Raw genomic sequence first — 15,452 nt, 5'->3', positions numbered from 1 at the left:
CTACTGTATTGTCCATACTTTTTTCACTAGGAACATAAGGAATGTCATCATAATCCATCCTGCACTTTGCACCCTGCCAGTTCAGTAAGAGTGATGAAATGCAACGATATTTTATATTTAAGGGACCTGCCAGTGCCCTTCACACTTGTAATCAAGCTCCCAAAGCCAATTCCAAAAGACTGTAAACCAAATTCAGGCAAGTCAGCCCTAACATCATTTTCCATTTCAACATTCATATGCTTTTTCATAGGCAGGTATTTAAAACCAACAAAAGAGCAGCCCTATGCCCCTATGAACTTTTCATCTCCTTGACCGTTTCCTTAGCACAGCATTGGGGCATTCTTTGGTTTGATCTAGACTAAACAATTAAAGCGAAGTTACTGAATTCACTAGGACATGGGAGCAAACACTCCTGCCCGAGTTCTCACACACCTGAAGGTAAGCATAATTTTAAATGTTTGCCCTAGTTATTCAGAATACTTTTGTAAGTGACCCCTATTTATGCTAGAACTCACACAAGAGATAAACACAGCATGCATTAAGTTGTAGTTTAGAGACTGTTTGTGTCTTCCCCACTGCTAAACATACACTGGTTCTATCTTTAAAAAAGTATTATAGAAAAGCTACCAAACAGTCTCCTGGGCACCAAACAATATCTTCAGGCAAATATCACAACTATTCTGTCAATTAAACCAATAAGCTCTGATCAAGTACCTCTCTAGAGAAAATCAAGTTAAAAGTACTATGGAACTTCTTAAAATACACATTTTATGGGGGATTGAAAAAGCCCGAGAACATCCACAGGACATTTTGGTTCCAAGGGACTGCCTCTCACTACTTTTAACTTTGTTTTGAGCAATGAACTCTGATAATTTAAAATAATAGTGATGATGATATTCTGACATCACAAGACGCATGAAGAACCCTGTCAAAGTAATATATTGCACTTTGCCATGTAATTATGTTATGCTGGAGCAGAGCGTTGGAAAACTTAGTATAATCATTAGCAAAGCACTGAATGTTTTGATTGTCAGACAGGTTGTATATGATGCAAATATATGACTCAGAAATGATTTCACATAAACATTTTGGTAACAGTAATCTGACTCATAACCTCCAACATAGAAAATAACAAGCTGCACAAAACATCTGTGCGCTCTGAGCAACCCCAGCTTGTAGCAACCTTCACAAGCCTCACAGCACAGAGAAACCAGAGGGTCCTCCTGCCCCTGAGGATCTGAAGCTGAGAGGTGTTAACATTTATGTTCCCAAAAAGAGTCAAAGAAGGAGTAAAGGAGGCTGTCACTCCCACCAAGGATCCCCAACAAAGAAGTATGATACTTTACAGCATCTGATAGTCTGCCCGATGGGTATTGCTTGGTTTAGGTCCACAATTTACAAGACTGAGATGGGAGGAATCATTTGTTGATATTCCACCCCAAAGCTTTGCCATGTCAAGTACGACACAATGCACAATTCTTCTTCTATTTATTTTCTCATTCGTTAGGAGACGGACAGCTTCTTTCATGACCCCTTTCTGAAGACAAATGTGCCGTCTTGAGTGACAAGAAGGATTTACCATTTGTTATTTCAGAGGAGGTTTGCCATGTTTATTCTGGAAAGTGCCATGAATTAATGAACTATCTCTTCAAGCCTCAGTGCATCAGAGCTGCCAGCTCTCTGGCTGCCAGAAGCAACAGACTGTTTTGGGACCCCATAAAATTGTTTTTACTGAGACTAGAGATAGCAAAAGTATCAGGCAGACCCAATCCCAATAGCTCATGAAACATAAAGGAATCATTATACCAACTTCAGCCGTTACACTGCATTTTTATTGGGGGCTTCTCAACAAAACTATCAGTTAACTCAAAAGAACATCTACTATTAGCTTTCCTGCAGCACGGACATTACCAAAAGTCAAACAAACCTTTACTAGGCTGTCCCATAGTTTCAAGTGAAATGTGCTAGCCTGTGACCACTTTCATTTTTCCTTTTCAGGTCCTCATGGATGCCAGCTCACAGGCATGTACAAGAGGCACACTTCAACACACATATTAAAACCAGAGCCTGTGCACATGCTCATACTACCATCCACTGCACCTGGGTGTCTCTTGTGCCATTCAGTCGGAGACCCAAAAAGAAGAGCTGCAAAAGCCATAACTTAGAGGATGCAGTGGACATCATACAGAAATGGATGTCTGGTGGTTATTCGTGTTCAGACAGCACCCACAGAGACAGAGGCATTACTGATTTTCAGCTGTTCACAAGCATGTCTGAAGAGCCAAATCCCTAATGGAGCATGGTCGCAGAAGGTGAGAACCTATAGTCTCCAGCTGATTCACACTGCAACCTGAAAACAGACAGGTTTCAACCAATAAGACCTTCCTGTTTCACCAACTCCACAAACCACTGGAGGACCTGCCAGGTCAGCAACAAAGCACACAGTTTCATGGTTAGATTGCAGGACTGGAAGCAAGAATTTCAGATCCAGTCATGCCCTCCGAGCCTCAGCTTAGTTATTTGGAAAATGAGTATAATAGTGTTTTACGTTCGTCAGAGCACGCTGGGAGACTTCAACACTTATGAAGTGTTCTGAGGTTCTGAATAAGAGACAGGGTAGTATCTTTATGTGGTCTAGCAAGTAACGAGCATTTCACATCCTCCAGAATGGAACATTTTTGGACAGGACAGCTGCTACAATCATTAAAGTGTAAAAACTATCAGATGCAAGAGACAAGACACAGACATTGCAAAGCGAAAATCTATTGTAGTGTGTTAAACAAATGTATTTTCTCTCCAGCTATCTTCCATAATATAATAAGTTGGAACTTTCTTAAAATATGAGAACTTTTTTTTTTAAGTCTTCCCTCTTTTCTCTTCAATCCCTTCCCCCTCTGCCTTTTTTCCTTTGTGGGTTACAAAAAAAAAAAAAAAAAAAGAAAAAGAAAGAGCAAGCCAAGAGATTCACAATCACCAAAGCCTGCAGAACGTACAGTGAATTTTGGCAGGACATGCATGTTTATCCTTTTCATATGCTGTTTAAATTATTCTTATAAACAAGTCATTATCTTGCATAGCCACTGCTTGGTCCCTTTCATGTCAAAGATGTTTGATGTTACAATAATTAAGCAAAAGGGTTTGCATGCTTGAAATACTGTCTCAGGATGACAGTTTGTGGGCAAGAGAGGCTGCTGTTTCTCTAAAATGAAGGGGTTTCTTGCCAAGATTCATCATTTAAGATGAGCACCTGGAGTCTGTACTTGTGGATCAAATATTTGTGCAGATATCAAAATATGAACTTCAAACCAGGCTTAAATTTTAGAACTATGCTCCTAATATTTTTGCATCAAAATCGTGCACACAAGTCAAGGCTCACAGAGAAGCCTCTCACTGCTTGCAGGTAAATGTTTTAAGGAACCAGGCCAGGCATTGTGATGAAGATTCAGGTACATTAAAAACTTAAAAGGCCTCTTCCTGCATCAAGAAGTGTGTTTATCACAGCTGATCTGAACCACACCACCAGTGTGGGCATAAGATGCAAAGAAATGGTGGTAAGTGATAGAGCAAATGCTTTCTCCTTTTTTCTTGCAGAGCATCTGGTGATTCGACCTCTGCTCATCTGGATTTGGCCGGAGGGAGCTTGAGCCTCTGTGACACGAGGAATTAAAGCTCTGACCACTTCTCTACTCCCTGATACAGAGCCCTAATCCAGACACTTTTAACACAGTTTGAAAAATATGGAAGTTAGGCTGCAGTAAGTGTTCATGTCTGAACAACTTTGTATTATTATAGGGCTTACAAAGACAGAGGCAAACAAATATTTTGCATCTTGTACGTGCTTGTTACAGGTTCAACATTATTTGGAGAATTTTATTCCTTGTAAAAGGACTGGAATTGACTGCTAACAGCTTTACTCTTCAATCTTTCTCTCTCAAATGGTTTGGAAAGACCAGGAGATTCAAGGATGCAAGAAGACACATCTGTTTCACACCAAAGCTGCTGACTCTTTCCTCCCTCCAATACCTCTTGGCTTATGGGTCCAACTATCACAACCTGCCCATGCACTCTAAACAGTTCTCATTTTTTAAGTGCTCTTTGTTGCCTAGTGTGGAGCTAAACACTTGTGCTTCAATAGACATTATGTCACCCCTTAGCCCTTGTACAAACAGAGTGTCTAATACCTTGACCACATACACCACATGAACACAACGCAGTAAGCGACAAGATAAGAACACTGCATACAGTAGTACCTCACCATGAACATCTGTGTGAATGCTTTCAACATGGCATATTTTACAGCCGGCACTTGATAAAGGAAATTGTGGCTCTCTATTTGACAAGATTTTGGGTTGATCAAATATATATATATATATTCTTTAAAAGAGGGCTTCAAATAGCCGATTCATACATTTCTCATACTGCACACAACCATTAAAATACACAGAATAACACATCTTTGGAATACTGTTTGAAAAAGACTCATTTACTATCAGGAAATTCGACTCTTCAGAACAAGTGTTAACACAGTCTTGATTAATTTGTAAAGCTATTCAAGCCATGAAGTACATCTGCACATTGAGTATATTTCAAATACTGTGCTTCTGTTTTCATTTTCAAAACGTTTTTATTTATACACTAATATTTGACCTATGAATGTTCCAAGTTTATATGGAGCCAGCTGTTCTAAATTCTGGTTATACTGAGCATTCGTGCAAAACATCAGGTGATATCATTGGATATTTTTAAGGGGAAAGTTCACAGGAAAGCAGTTATGTATTCTTGTGATTAACACCACATTGGATCAAAACAGTCATGTCTAGGTCTCTGAAAATACAGCTACTATTTTAGTTAGCAGAACACTTCGGCTCTGTCTACATTATCCTTTTTTTGCCAAAAGTTCCCACTGTTGCTAGCACTGATTCAATTCTGTCATTGTACTATGATGAACACTGCAACATAAAATAAAAAGAGCTGAAGGCAGCACTGTCAAAATCTTTGTGCCCTTAACAACAAAACAAAAAAAATCTCATTACATCACCAAAAAAATCCCCAACCAACCCAAAAAACAAACAAACAAGAAAATCCACTCCAAAACTCTACCCAACACTACAAGACTGTTTCTTAAGTAACTGAAAGTTCAGGAAATGCCAGCCCCAATCCATAGCAGGTTTTAGGAATCAAAGTGCATTACGAGGTATTAAACACCCCTGCAATCCCACGGGGACTCAGTTTCTTTAATTAAGTTTTTTTTCTCCTCAAACAGCCCTGTGGCAGCTGCAGCCCCATGCCCTTCCCAAAGCCACTGCCTTGGGAGCCTTCTCCAGGTGCAAAGCACGGGGCCACAGGTGCCTCTTGGAGGTGCTGCTGCCAGCCACCCCTACTGCATGTCCTGCAGCCCCACAGAAGGCAACACTCCTCATCCTCTGACAACCATGGCTGGAAAAAAAAAGAAAAGAAACAACCTGCTGAAGGGTTTTCAGGCACATCTCCTCACTCTCAGCATATCATGGCTACAGAATTCCTGTCCCAAGTGCCCTAACTACACTTAGAATCACAGGTGGGTTGGGCTGAAAGGGACCTTCAAAAATCATCCAGTTGAAACTCTGCCATGAGCTGTAGACCAGGTTACTCAAAGCCCCATCCAACCTGACTTTGAATACCTCCAAGAAATGGGGCATCCGCAGCTTGTCTGGGCAACACGTTCCAGTATCCCACCACTCCTGTTGTAAAAAATTTCTTCCTTATATCCAATCTAAACCTACCCTCTTTCAGTTTGAAACTGTTGCCTCATCAAACAGTTGTGACCCAACACCAGCCTCCAAGAATCAGGTGCACAGAAGACAACTTTCCAGTCCTCCATCTCCCAGGCTCTGAGGTCTGATGCTTGCTAAAAGAAATGGGAATCTCTCAATCATGAGCCATTTTTTCATTGGGGCGATAGTGTTTTCTCTCTGTTTCACACTGCTACGTGAATGGTCAGACATAAATGCTAAATGATTAGTAGGGGGACAGTATTTCACTGCATAACTGAGCATCTGCCGGGATACAGCAGAAACACACAATGGGACTGTTTACATCCCAAGTAACTCATACCTTCCTTTTTAACCCACCACAAGTTAGCAATGAGGCAAGATGACCTAAAAAGAATCATGCCTCTGGGGCATGGAAAGTCTAAACACCACCTTCCTTCCTCCTAAATCACAAACACCACTTAAAAGTTTATATTTAAAACTATGAGAGAGAGTGTCATCGCTGCAATGCACCAGGCTAGACCCAGCAAGGATCCGCAGCTCCTTGGCAGAGGTACAAACCTGCAGCAAGCAGTCCCAGCAGGAGCTCAGCACAAGACATCCATGACAGCTGCCCAAGGGATTTTCTGCTAAAGCTGTGTTGAGCTGGAAGAAAATTGCCAAAAGAAAACCTTTTTAAAAGAAGTGACTTAATTTCAATTTTGTTTGAGGAAAAGAACTAGGAAGTTCTGCTCATATTTAAAAAAAAAAAAAACAACACACCTGGGTTTCGAATTCAAAATGCAACTTTTCAGTTATTTACAGATAAAAAAATTGGCTTGAATTAATCAAGACTAGTTTGGTAATACTAGCTTTTTACAATTACAATAAATTTTTGTTGTTGCTGTAAGAAAGACTTGAACATTTCACACAAATTTAAGACTAAATTTTCAAGCTCTGAAAAGCTTTCACAAGACAGAGAATACTCCTACTAATGCCACACAGTCTGGTTCCAGTAGCTTAGTCCAGATGACAGTCAGACCTGGATACATTGCTTACACAAACATGACCTTCCACTCATTTCAACAGTACAGGTTTTGAAGAGCAGCTTCTCCAGGAGCCACAAATCTTCCAGGGCTGCTGACCAAAGGCAGAAGGATGACTGTAGTCCCCCAAATTCCAAGTCCAGAGGAGCTGAGGACTTCCAAAAGACCATTTGCCCTTTTTTTAAATCGTGTCATCAGGCAGCTCACAAGCAACAACTACTTCAAGGAGATGACATAAACAAAGACCTCAAGCTGCATCAGCTGAACAGCAAAAGTAAGGCTGCTCTTTGACACTTGGGAATCTGTCTTGGCATTGAAGCCTACTCTACACGGTTTTGCAGAAGTCAGTAAAACTCATTCCCATCATCAGCTTCATGATTTCTAATACTGGCCTGCTCTGGACACACGCGGAGGATGCTGCTCACATGCCGAGCAAGCGAGGCTGTACACAGCCAGCTGGCAGCACAGCCAGATCTGCAGCATCACACACTCTGGTTATTCCCTGTGAGTAGATGTCTTGACCTTTACAACACGTGGCCAAGAGTATAAACAGATGGGATGACAGTATGAATGGTACGGTCCCATCAATCTAATCACGCAACGTCCCTGATACATCTTGGTCACCTAATTTCATATCCTCCAACAACAAGCATCGTACCCAGAAAAAGACAGGTGGCCAATCAAATCCTTCAGGTGAAAAAATTCACCTGCTTTAGAAATGCATGTCAGGATCCTGAAGCACTTCTTCCCTCCTGTGAAAAGCCATGCAGAACAAAGGCATATTGCTTGCGCCTAAGGTGCTACGGATTTGTGCAAGATCATTCCTAGAGGAAAATCTGGTAGGTGACAGCTGCCAAAAAGATGAAAAGCCTGTTTGGAAGACGTCATATCCATGAGGTGCTCCTTTACAGGCAAAGGGAGAGAGAGTATTTGTACAGCAAGTCCTACATTTACCTCCAAGCAGCTCCCTTGCACTGAAAGGGAGCACCCATGCCCCAGCAGACACTTGAAGTCTTGCAGAGAAGATAGTGATTGCCTGAAGTTTGGAAATTCAAAAATAAAAGAGGTTTTTCACCATGGTCCCAACTCAAATCAAAAGTGGAAAAGCTTCAGGGCTCACTACAGGGCTGTCTGGCAAACAGGTGAGCTTCCCCTCAACCTTTTGCATGAAGTCCTCCCAAGAGACCTGTGGGTCTTATGATAAAAAGGAATACTCTCTCTCCAAAAGTACAGAGATACAGTGAATCCACGCTATTAGTCTCCTGCAAAAAGGTACTCGGTTGAATAACCAAGCACCACACCCCAAAAGCACACTTTTTACGATCCTTATCTCTGGAGGGTTTGATGGGTTCAGACTTTTCCTGCACAGCTATCCAGCTGCCAACAGGCCCAGATTTCAGTCATGGCAGAAACCCACAAAGACTGCCATTGAATTCCTCATTTTTGATTGTGGGAAGCACATGGCTTTTTTTCCCCCTCAGTGTGGATGCCAGGAGAGGAAGGCATGGCTGAGGACCAGAACAGGTTCTTCCCCGTTTCGACGCACAATTGTTCAACAGCACCTTTAATTATACAAGAATAATTCTGGATACAGTTAAAGTAGCAAAGTCTTAGAGAGTCTTATTTTCTGCTGTTACCCACGGCATGCACTACTCTGAAGACATCAGCCAGCAAAATAGAGGATGAAGGGCAAATCCCCTTCATATCAGCACTGATGTGCCTAAGAAGACCAGGGAGACTTTAGATCTGCCACAGCCCCTGACCCTAGTCTGCAGTTGGGTTTAAGCGGTGACTCCTCACCTCCCTGGAAAGAGGAAAAGGTGGTGGTTGTGAGGAATTTGATACGTCTCTCACTAAAATGGTAGTAAAATATAGGGATGCTTGACAATTCATCTGCCAATCCAGCATCACCGCCTCAAGAGGGATCTCCATACTGACCCTGGGTTGTTTCACCGAGAGGAGATAACCCTGTCTGGTGCCATGAGGAAGGTACCTTATCCAAACAGGAAACACTAATAGTACTGTGTCAAGACATGCCACACATTGATACCAAGGCTGTTCCTACAAGGAGAGCTGAAGAGTTTCACAAAAACACCTGCTGGCCCACAATGCACTCCCCTGCCTCCTGCCCTTAGCCCCACAACCCTGCCATAAAGCCATTGCCATGACACAGAAGCTTGGTACCCTGTTTGGTCAATGAATATCAGCTAAGGAGATCTAACATGCAGATGTTTCCATCTGTTCTAGCTATCCAGACTTCCCATGTGATAAATGAAAAGGAACAGGCACTTCTTAGGTGCCTCATCCTAGTGAAAATACACAAAACAGACACTTCTAGGATCATCTTCCCAAAATACGGACCACGTTACCAAGGACAGACTGTCTTTTCTCTCCAAGGACATCATCACCTTTGAGACCGAGACAAGCCTGCACAGCCTGAATAATTCAAGACCTCACTAAAGTCCCTCAGCTTTGCAAGACCTTGACAAACAGGACTCATACCTTGAGCATATAACGAAATATAGCCTTCCCCAGGTAGAAAACACATCTGCTGCATCCCCAGACTGAAGGATGTATGTTGGTCAGGAAGGGCTGGAGCACTGTGCATTTAAGATCAGCTGTGACTACAAGCTAGTGATTCCTTTTGGGCTACGGGGCTGGAAAAATTAAAGAACATCAACACCTGCAAACTTTCATGACTAAGTAGGACTTCTCCGCACAGCTGACCTAGATGATGGCTTTCCAGTGCAACGAGATGGATCAAACTTTTGTCTGATTCTGTGCTGCAGAAGCAGTATCAGTACCTGAAGGCCAGGTCACCCACACTGACTTAACACCTACACAGCCTCATACACCTGCACCTGATATACCCAGGTAATACCACACACTCCTCATCCTGAGAGAACAGTAATGGAAACAGAAGTTCTTCAGAAGTCAGTTTGAAATGAACAGAAGTAACTATAGGAATGGCCATGTGCAGAAAACCTCAACAAAAATAATTCTGGAAGGTCTGCTTATAAGCAGACCTCAGCTGTGGGTTTTCAGGGTTGCTTGACCTATACTTCATTGGAATAGTCAGTGTACTCAAGATCAGGAAGTCTTCCCTGTCTGCTGTGATCCCACCATCTTTTGCTGCATTTCTGACTTCATCTAATAAGCTACTTTGACAGATTGCAGGCTGGCTTTCTCCCATCACAACTTCAGTTTCTATACTGGAATATAACCTTAGGCTTCCTCTAGTTTTCTGACATGAATTATTGTTTAATAGAAGAATAAATGTCAATACACAAGTGAAAGACCCCAAAAAATCCCTGACATGTCAGAGAAGCTACAGAAAACAGACAAACAGCTGTTCAGTCTCAGCCCATCAATTTGCCAACACTCTGGTAACAAACAATCACACTAAATGACATTATGGTTTATGACTTGGAATTTGGAAGTTTGATGAGAAATTTCTGCAGTTGATTCATGCTTCCTGAGACTCATAACTAGCATTTCAATTACACTATTTTACTACATTACACAAAAAATTTTCCTTGTTGTTACATAAGTGCCTAGATCCAAACTATCAGAACTGATTTGAATCATATGGGAGGGTGTATTTTCAAAAGAAACACATACTTTTAGGTCTACCATCTAATACTACTCTCCTGGCACTTTATAGACAGCTAAATACCTTCTGAAACACCACATGCTCACACTTCTCCCTGAAATCAGCTCTTCTGGGAACCGCCTAGCCCCTTGCAAGCACCTTGTTTCACATCCCTCAAATAAAACATGCTGTGGGGGTTGCTTAGACAGCTACAGCCAGCACCACACTTCTTAAATTCACAGCTCCAAGTATAGGTACTAAAAGTCCCCAAGGCAAAGAACAGAGACAGCAGCAACAGCTCTGTGTATTTAAAGGACAGAGAGGTTTGATGAAGTTGGGAGAGGAAAAGAATACAGGCAGGTGTCCTTTGGACTTGAAACCTGTACAATATTCTCAGGTTCCGAGCTAAGCATAGACCACGCTGGCTTCATTGATGGATGATTTCAGGATGTCTCTTTCAAAAGCTCTGAGATGTCAGCACCACCTAAACATACCCAAACTAACTTTAAACAAGGCAACTGAGACCCTGACAGGTACACACCCACATTATCTGGTGCCAACAGGGCTTTGCACTCCTGTAAGGGCTGAGCACCTAAGACAGTTCAGCTGTGCCCACACGAGTTGCAATCACCTCGGTTTCAATGTAGACAAATCCTTCAACAACTATTCGTAGCACTTCTGACCTACTTTCCATCAGGTAAAAAAATCAACCAGCTCGTTCTAGGTACATACAGCACTCACAAAGTTTTTGAACACATGTACCCATGCTGGGAGCTCAAAGAAATTTCCTGCTACAGTACCATATCCCTGCTCAAAATGAGTAAACACACAACAAATTGTATTTTTTTTAAAACGAGACAAGCTGTTCACAGGTGGTGTCATTCTGGCACACAGCTCTGGCAGCACTGGTGAAAAGGCGGTTTTCAGCTGACCAGCTAAGACATTTGAGCTTCACAGGAATTCCCTAAAAAAAAAAAAGAACTGCAATTTGCCAACTGAAATATTTTCATTCTCCACATTAGGCTGAATCTAATTACACTGCTTCCTTACAATTGCATAGTATTAAGGGCTCCTCTACGTAAAAAGCTTAATGGCTTTCCTACTGAAATGCCCACCCTGGAGCCCTTCACATCAGTATCTCGCTGACAGGATGTTTTGAAGAGCAGGTTGAAGTCTAACAGAACTTATTTCAAGATTTCCACATGATACAAATTTTATCATGTTCCTGGGCTCACTCACTAGAATAACCTACACCGAGTCACATATTCATCGCCACACTAGCTCTGAACCCCTTAAAAAGAAAACAAAAAAGAGAAGATGAGGACATCGTGGAGTAGGGTACATGTACTTTGTTCAAGCCACAAAGGCATCTCTGCGCTGTTGGACTTTGCGCAGAGCGAGCCCAACCTGCGCTCTGGCATGACCCCAGCTCTACTGCCCAGGAACCAGAGCAAGGTGAGTTTAAGTCTGAACGGCGTACTCTGACCACTACAATCAGAACAGGGCCAAAGAGACTATTAAAAAAATAATTATTATTTTCGCTTCCATTCCCCCCTCCCCCTCCCTTCAAGGTTTTGTATGCTGGGGCTTTTTTTTTTTTTTTTTTTTTTTTTTTTTTTTTTTTTTTTTTTTTTTTTACTGTTTGCGAGAGGTTTTGCCCTTCCCCGAAGTGAGCTGCCCTCCTGGCCGAAACCCGTGCAGCACAAGGTGGGTTTGCCCGACCAGCAAACCCCCGACCCCGCCGCGCCCCACCAGGGAACAGCCGCCCGCCCCCTCTCGCCGGGACAGGGGTGTCGGCGGGACGGGCGGTCGGATGGGTGGCTGGGTGGGCTCCACGCAGCCCGGCACTTACTCACTCACTCACTCACCCAAGTTGACGAAGCTCATGACCATGTCGGCGTCGTTGAGGAAGGCGCTGTCCTGCGGGCTGGGCAGCGGCGGCGGGGCGGGGGGCGGCGGACGGGCGCCCCGCTCGGTGCCCGTGCTGCCCTCCGCGCCCTCGGCCAAGGAGTGGTAGAGGTCCAGCATGAAGCGCGGTGCTGCCGTCAGCCGTCCCGGCGGCGGGGCCGGCGGCTCCCGCGGCAGCGGCCGGGGGCGGTGGGGCAGCCCCAGCACCGACAGGATCTCCCGCTGCATCTCCCGCTTCTCGTGCGACTTCAGCCGCCGGTAGAGGAAGCCCGAGGCGGCGGCGGGCGGCGGTGGCTCCCCGCCCTCCGCAGGCAGCGCGGGCTCGGCGGGGCGGCAGGCGCCGCTCAGCAGCGCCCAGCAGCAGCACAGCCAGGCCAGCCGCCGCGGCATGGCGCTCGGCCGGGCGCAGGCAGCCAAGGTCCCCGCTCCCCGCTCTCCCCGGGGGCTGCCCAGCGCCCTCCAGCCCTGCCCCCCCGCGGCAGCGGGGATCGCCCGGGCCGGCGGGGGGCGGCCAGGCTGAGGGGGCTCAGCGCTCGCCCCCGCCGCGCATGGCCGCCCGCGGAGCACCGCGGTGCGGACCCCCCTGCCGCCGCTGCCGCCGCTCAGGTGCGGCGGGGCCGCCCCCGGCCCGGTCCGGGCGCTCAGTTCGCCATGCCCCTGCCCGGGGGATCCGCGCCGGGCCGCGGGCGCTGCGTGTGGGGGGAGAAGGAGCAGGGTGAAGAGCTGCAAACTTTTCCCGCTGCCAGGGAGCAGAGCGAGCGAGCGGCTCCTGCGGCTGCAGCCCCGGTCCCCGCGGGCTGGCCGGAGCGCGGCTGCTGGCGGCGAAGGCAAATCACCAGCGCGCCCGCCTCTCGGCGGGGCGGGCGGCCGCTCCTCCGGGGCGGGGAGCGGGCGCAGGTAGCGCGGCCCCGCGGGGGCGGCCGGGCGGGGCGGGCGGCGGCGGAGCAGGTTCAGGAGCGCCGGCCCCGTCGGTTGTCATCGGTTTGCTGCGCTGGAGCGGCGCTCCGCCGAACAGCGGCACCAGCCGCCTCTGCCGTGCGACTCTGGCGGCTCGTTTCTTGTTAAAGGGAGGATTTGGGCCACCCCTCCTGGCCCCAGGGTGTTGGCTATATGTATATAGCGGGTGTTGGCTATTTATCCTGAAAATAGGTGGAGTGCTACCTGTTCTAAATCTGAAGAAGTGTTACGGTTCTCTTTAACAGGTTATAGTATCCCACACAGCTTTTTCTGGAGTATCTTGCAGAAGTGTGATCATGGAATATTGGTAAATGGCTAGGTACAGGTACCCCCTGACAGCCCTGATCGATGGAGTACCTGTCTGCATACTGTGGGGCAGGTTATAGTGCCATAAAAGAACATACCCGTTCCTACAGTAAGGTTGCAACTCTGATATCATCACTTCAATCAAAGGGGTGGGGGGTGAGGAACAAACCTGCCACCCAACACTATAATAAGAGCAGTTTGGTTGAGCGAGAAGCAGCTCTTCCATATCCTAATCTCTGACTTCATGGATCTTGCTCAGGTTGGATGACTAAATCCAGACTAGTCTCACTGAAATCAGTGCAATTGCTCTAGGTTTGAACTGGGATAATTTCAGAGGAGTTGGCCCTGAGAATAATATCTGGACCATTTGAAGTCACTGGCAAAATTTCCATTAAATTTATTAGAATCAGAATCTGGCAATAAGCTCATATTCAGCTTCCCAGAGACACAGCTGAGAATATTCAAGACAGAATATGTTATTTTCAAAAGTGGAGGTTACACTGAGTGTTCAGTTCTGTGAAAGCAAGGTTACAGATGTTTGTTTTAACTCCACCAGTCAAGGAACACTGTAATACTGGGTATTTTAAAGCTTGTTTTGGAAGGAAAAAAGGCATCTTAAAGGGGATGGAGTGGGAGGGAAGAGTATGGAAATTACTTTTGCAACTGTTCTTTTTTCAGTTTGTGAAGACACTCAGAGTTTGAAAATGCGAGTGTATGTGACAGCACAGACTCAACATGATCCTTTTGCTATAGTGGATCCCATTACCTTCATGAAAGAGGTCTGTGTCACCCACCAGGGACTCAGGAAGGCAATGTCTAGGGAAACCTTCACACTGGTGATTCATTTATCCACTTTGCTCAGCATAGAGCAATGAGGTTGGTTTTATTAAATGGGGAGATGAGGGCTCACTCCCAGAGAGAAGATGAGCAACACACCTCTCCTTCGGCAAGATAGTGTGGGATCCTGCTGGGAAAACCCAGGATCCCAGGAGGAGAGCCTGTTGCACAAGCTGTCCCCTTGATGGGCCGAGAGGGATGAAGGACAGTTTGTAGCCTCTTAGGAGGGACATTTGGAGGCTGGGAGGAAGTGCAGGAGCCCTGACAAGTGAGGGTTATTTCCCAGGCAGGTAATTACCCTGCAGGTGGTGAGAGATGAGAGCAGCCACTTCCCACAGCCATTTGCTTCCCGGTCTCTGAGCCTATTAGGCTGTAGTTCACGTTGCTGTCTCCAGAAGAGCTTTGTAGCCTCCACTTTCTGTTTGGACAACAAGAGCGGGAAGTGCCCCATTGTACGGTTATCGCTGAGGAGTGAAGCTTTCCATCTGAAGTGTCCCCTGCTCCTCTTGAAGTCAGGAAGAGATGATGCACATCTAGCAATAGACAGTGTTAAACTCCAGGGCAGCGCTTGGGTGTTCCTGCTTCTCTGATGCTCAAGTGTGTATCACCCTTACATTTTTAATCTGAAAGAAAAATATTTGAAATATTGCCATTTGCATAGGGATTACTGCAATAAACAGCAACTGTGATAACAGTTGGCAGCATTCGGGCACCTAATTTTGATGCTGTCTGCATACAGGGACACACAGCAAACCTTCTAGTACTTCCCTGTTAAGTTACCTTATTCTTGAGGTAAGTTCCCTTGTGTAACTAGGAAGCTAATACCCTCCTTAAGAAGTCATTGCACCTTTTGTTAAGTTTAATTTAAGTCTTTCACATTTATTTTTTTTTAGCAGTGCTTTACAGAGTTGTACCTTATTTATGCTTGGAAATACCTCTTGCCTGTAGATGTGAATGCTTCACTGTGGGATTCAGCTAGCGCTATCAGACCTAGGAAAGTTATAGCATCAACTCAGCAGCTCGCTGAGGGTGAAAAGAACTAAAGTCTTCTTACAGAGATCACCTGCAGTGACAGCT

General features: G+C 45.3%; 1 protein-coding gene across 1 annotated transcript in view; it reads right to left on the bottom strand.

Annotated features, from left to right (window-relative positions):
- Nucleotides 1-13,163, bottom strand: part of BMP6 (bone morphogenetic protein 6) — an 87,732-nt gene extending 74,569 nt beyond the window's left edge. The window contains exon 1 of the mRNA XM_027745051.2: nt 12,236-13,163. Coding sequence (XP_027600852.1) covers nt 12,236-12,665 — 430 coding nt within the window. The 5' untranslated portion in view covers nt 12,666-13,163. The remainder of the gene's footprint in view (nt 1-12,235) is intronic.
- Between the last annotated feature and the right edge of the window lie 2,289 nt (nt 13,164-15,452).

The sequence above is a fragment of the Pipra filicauda genome, unplaced genomic scaffold, assembly GCF_003945595.2.
Source record: "Pipra filicauda isolate LSUMZ 115617 unplaced genomic scaffold, ASM394559v2 scaffold101_size5749837_pilon, whole genome shotgun sequence".
NCBI lineage: Eukaryota > Metazoa > Chordata > Aves > Passeriformes > Pipridae > Pipra > Pipra filicauda.
The sequence above is the reverse complement of the archived record's forward strand: the minus strand, read 5'-3'. Positions and strand labels throughout refer to the sequence as shown.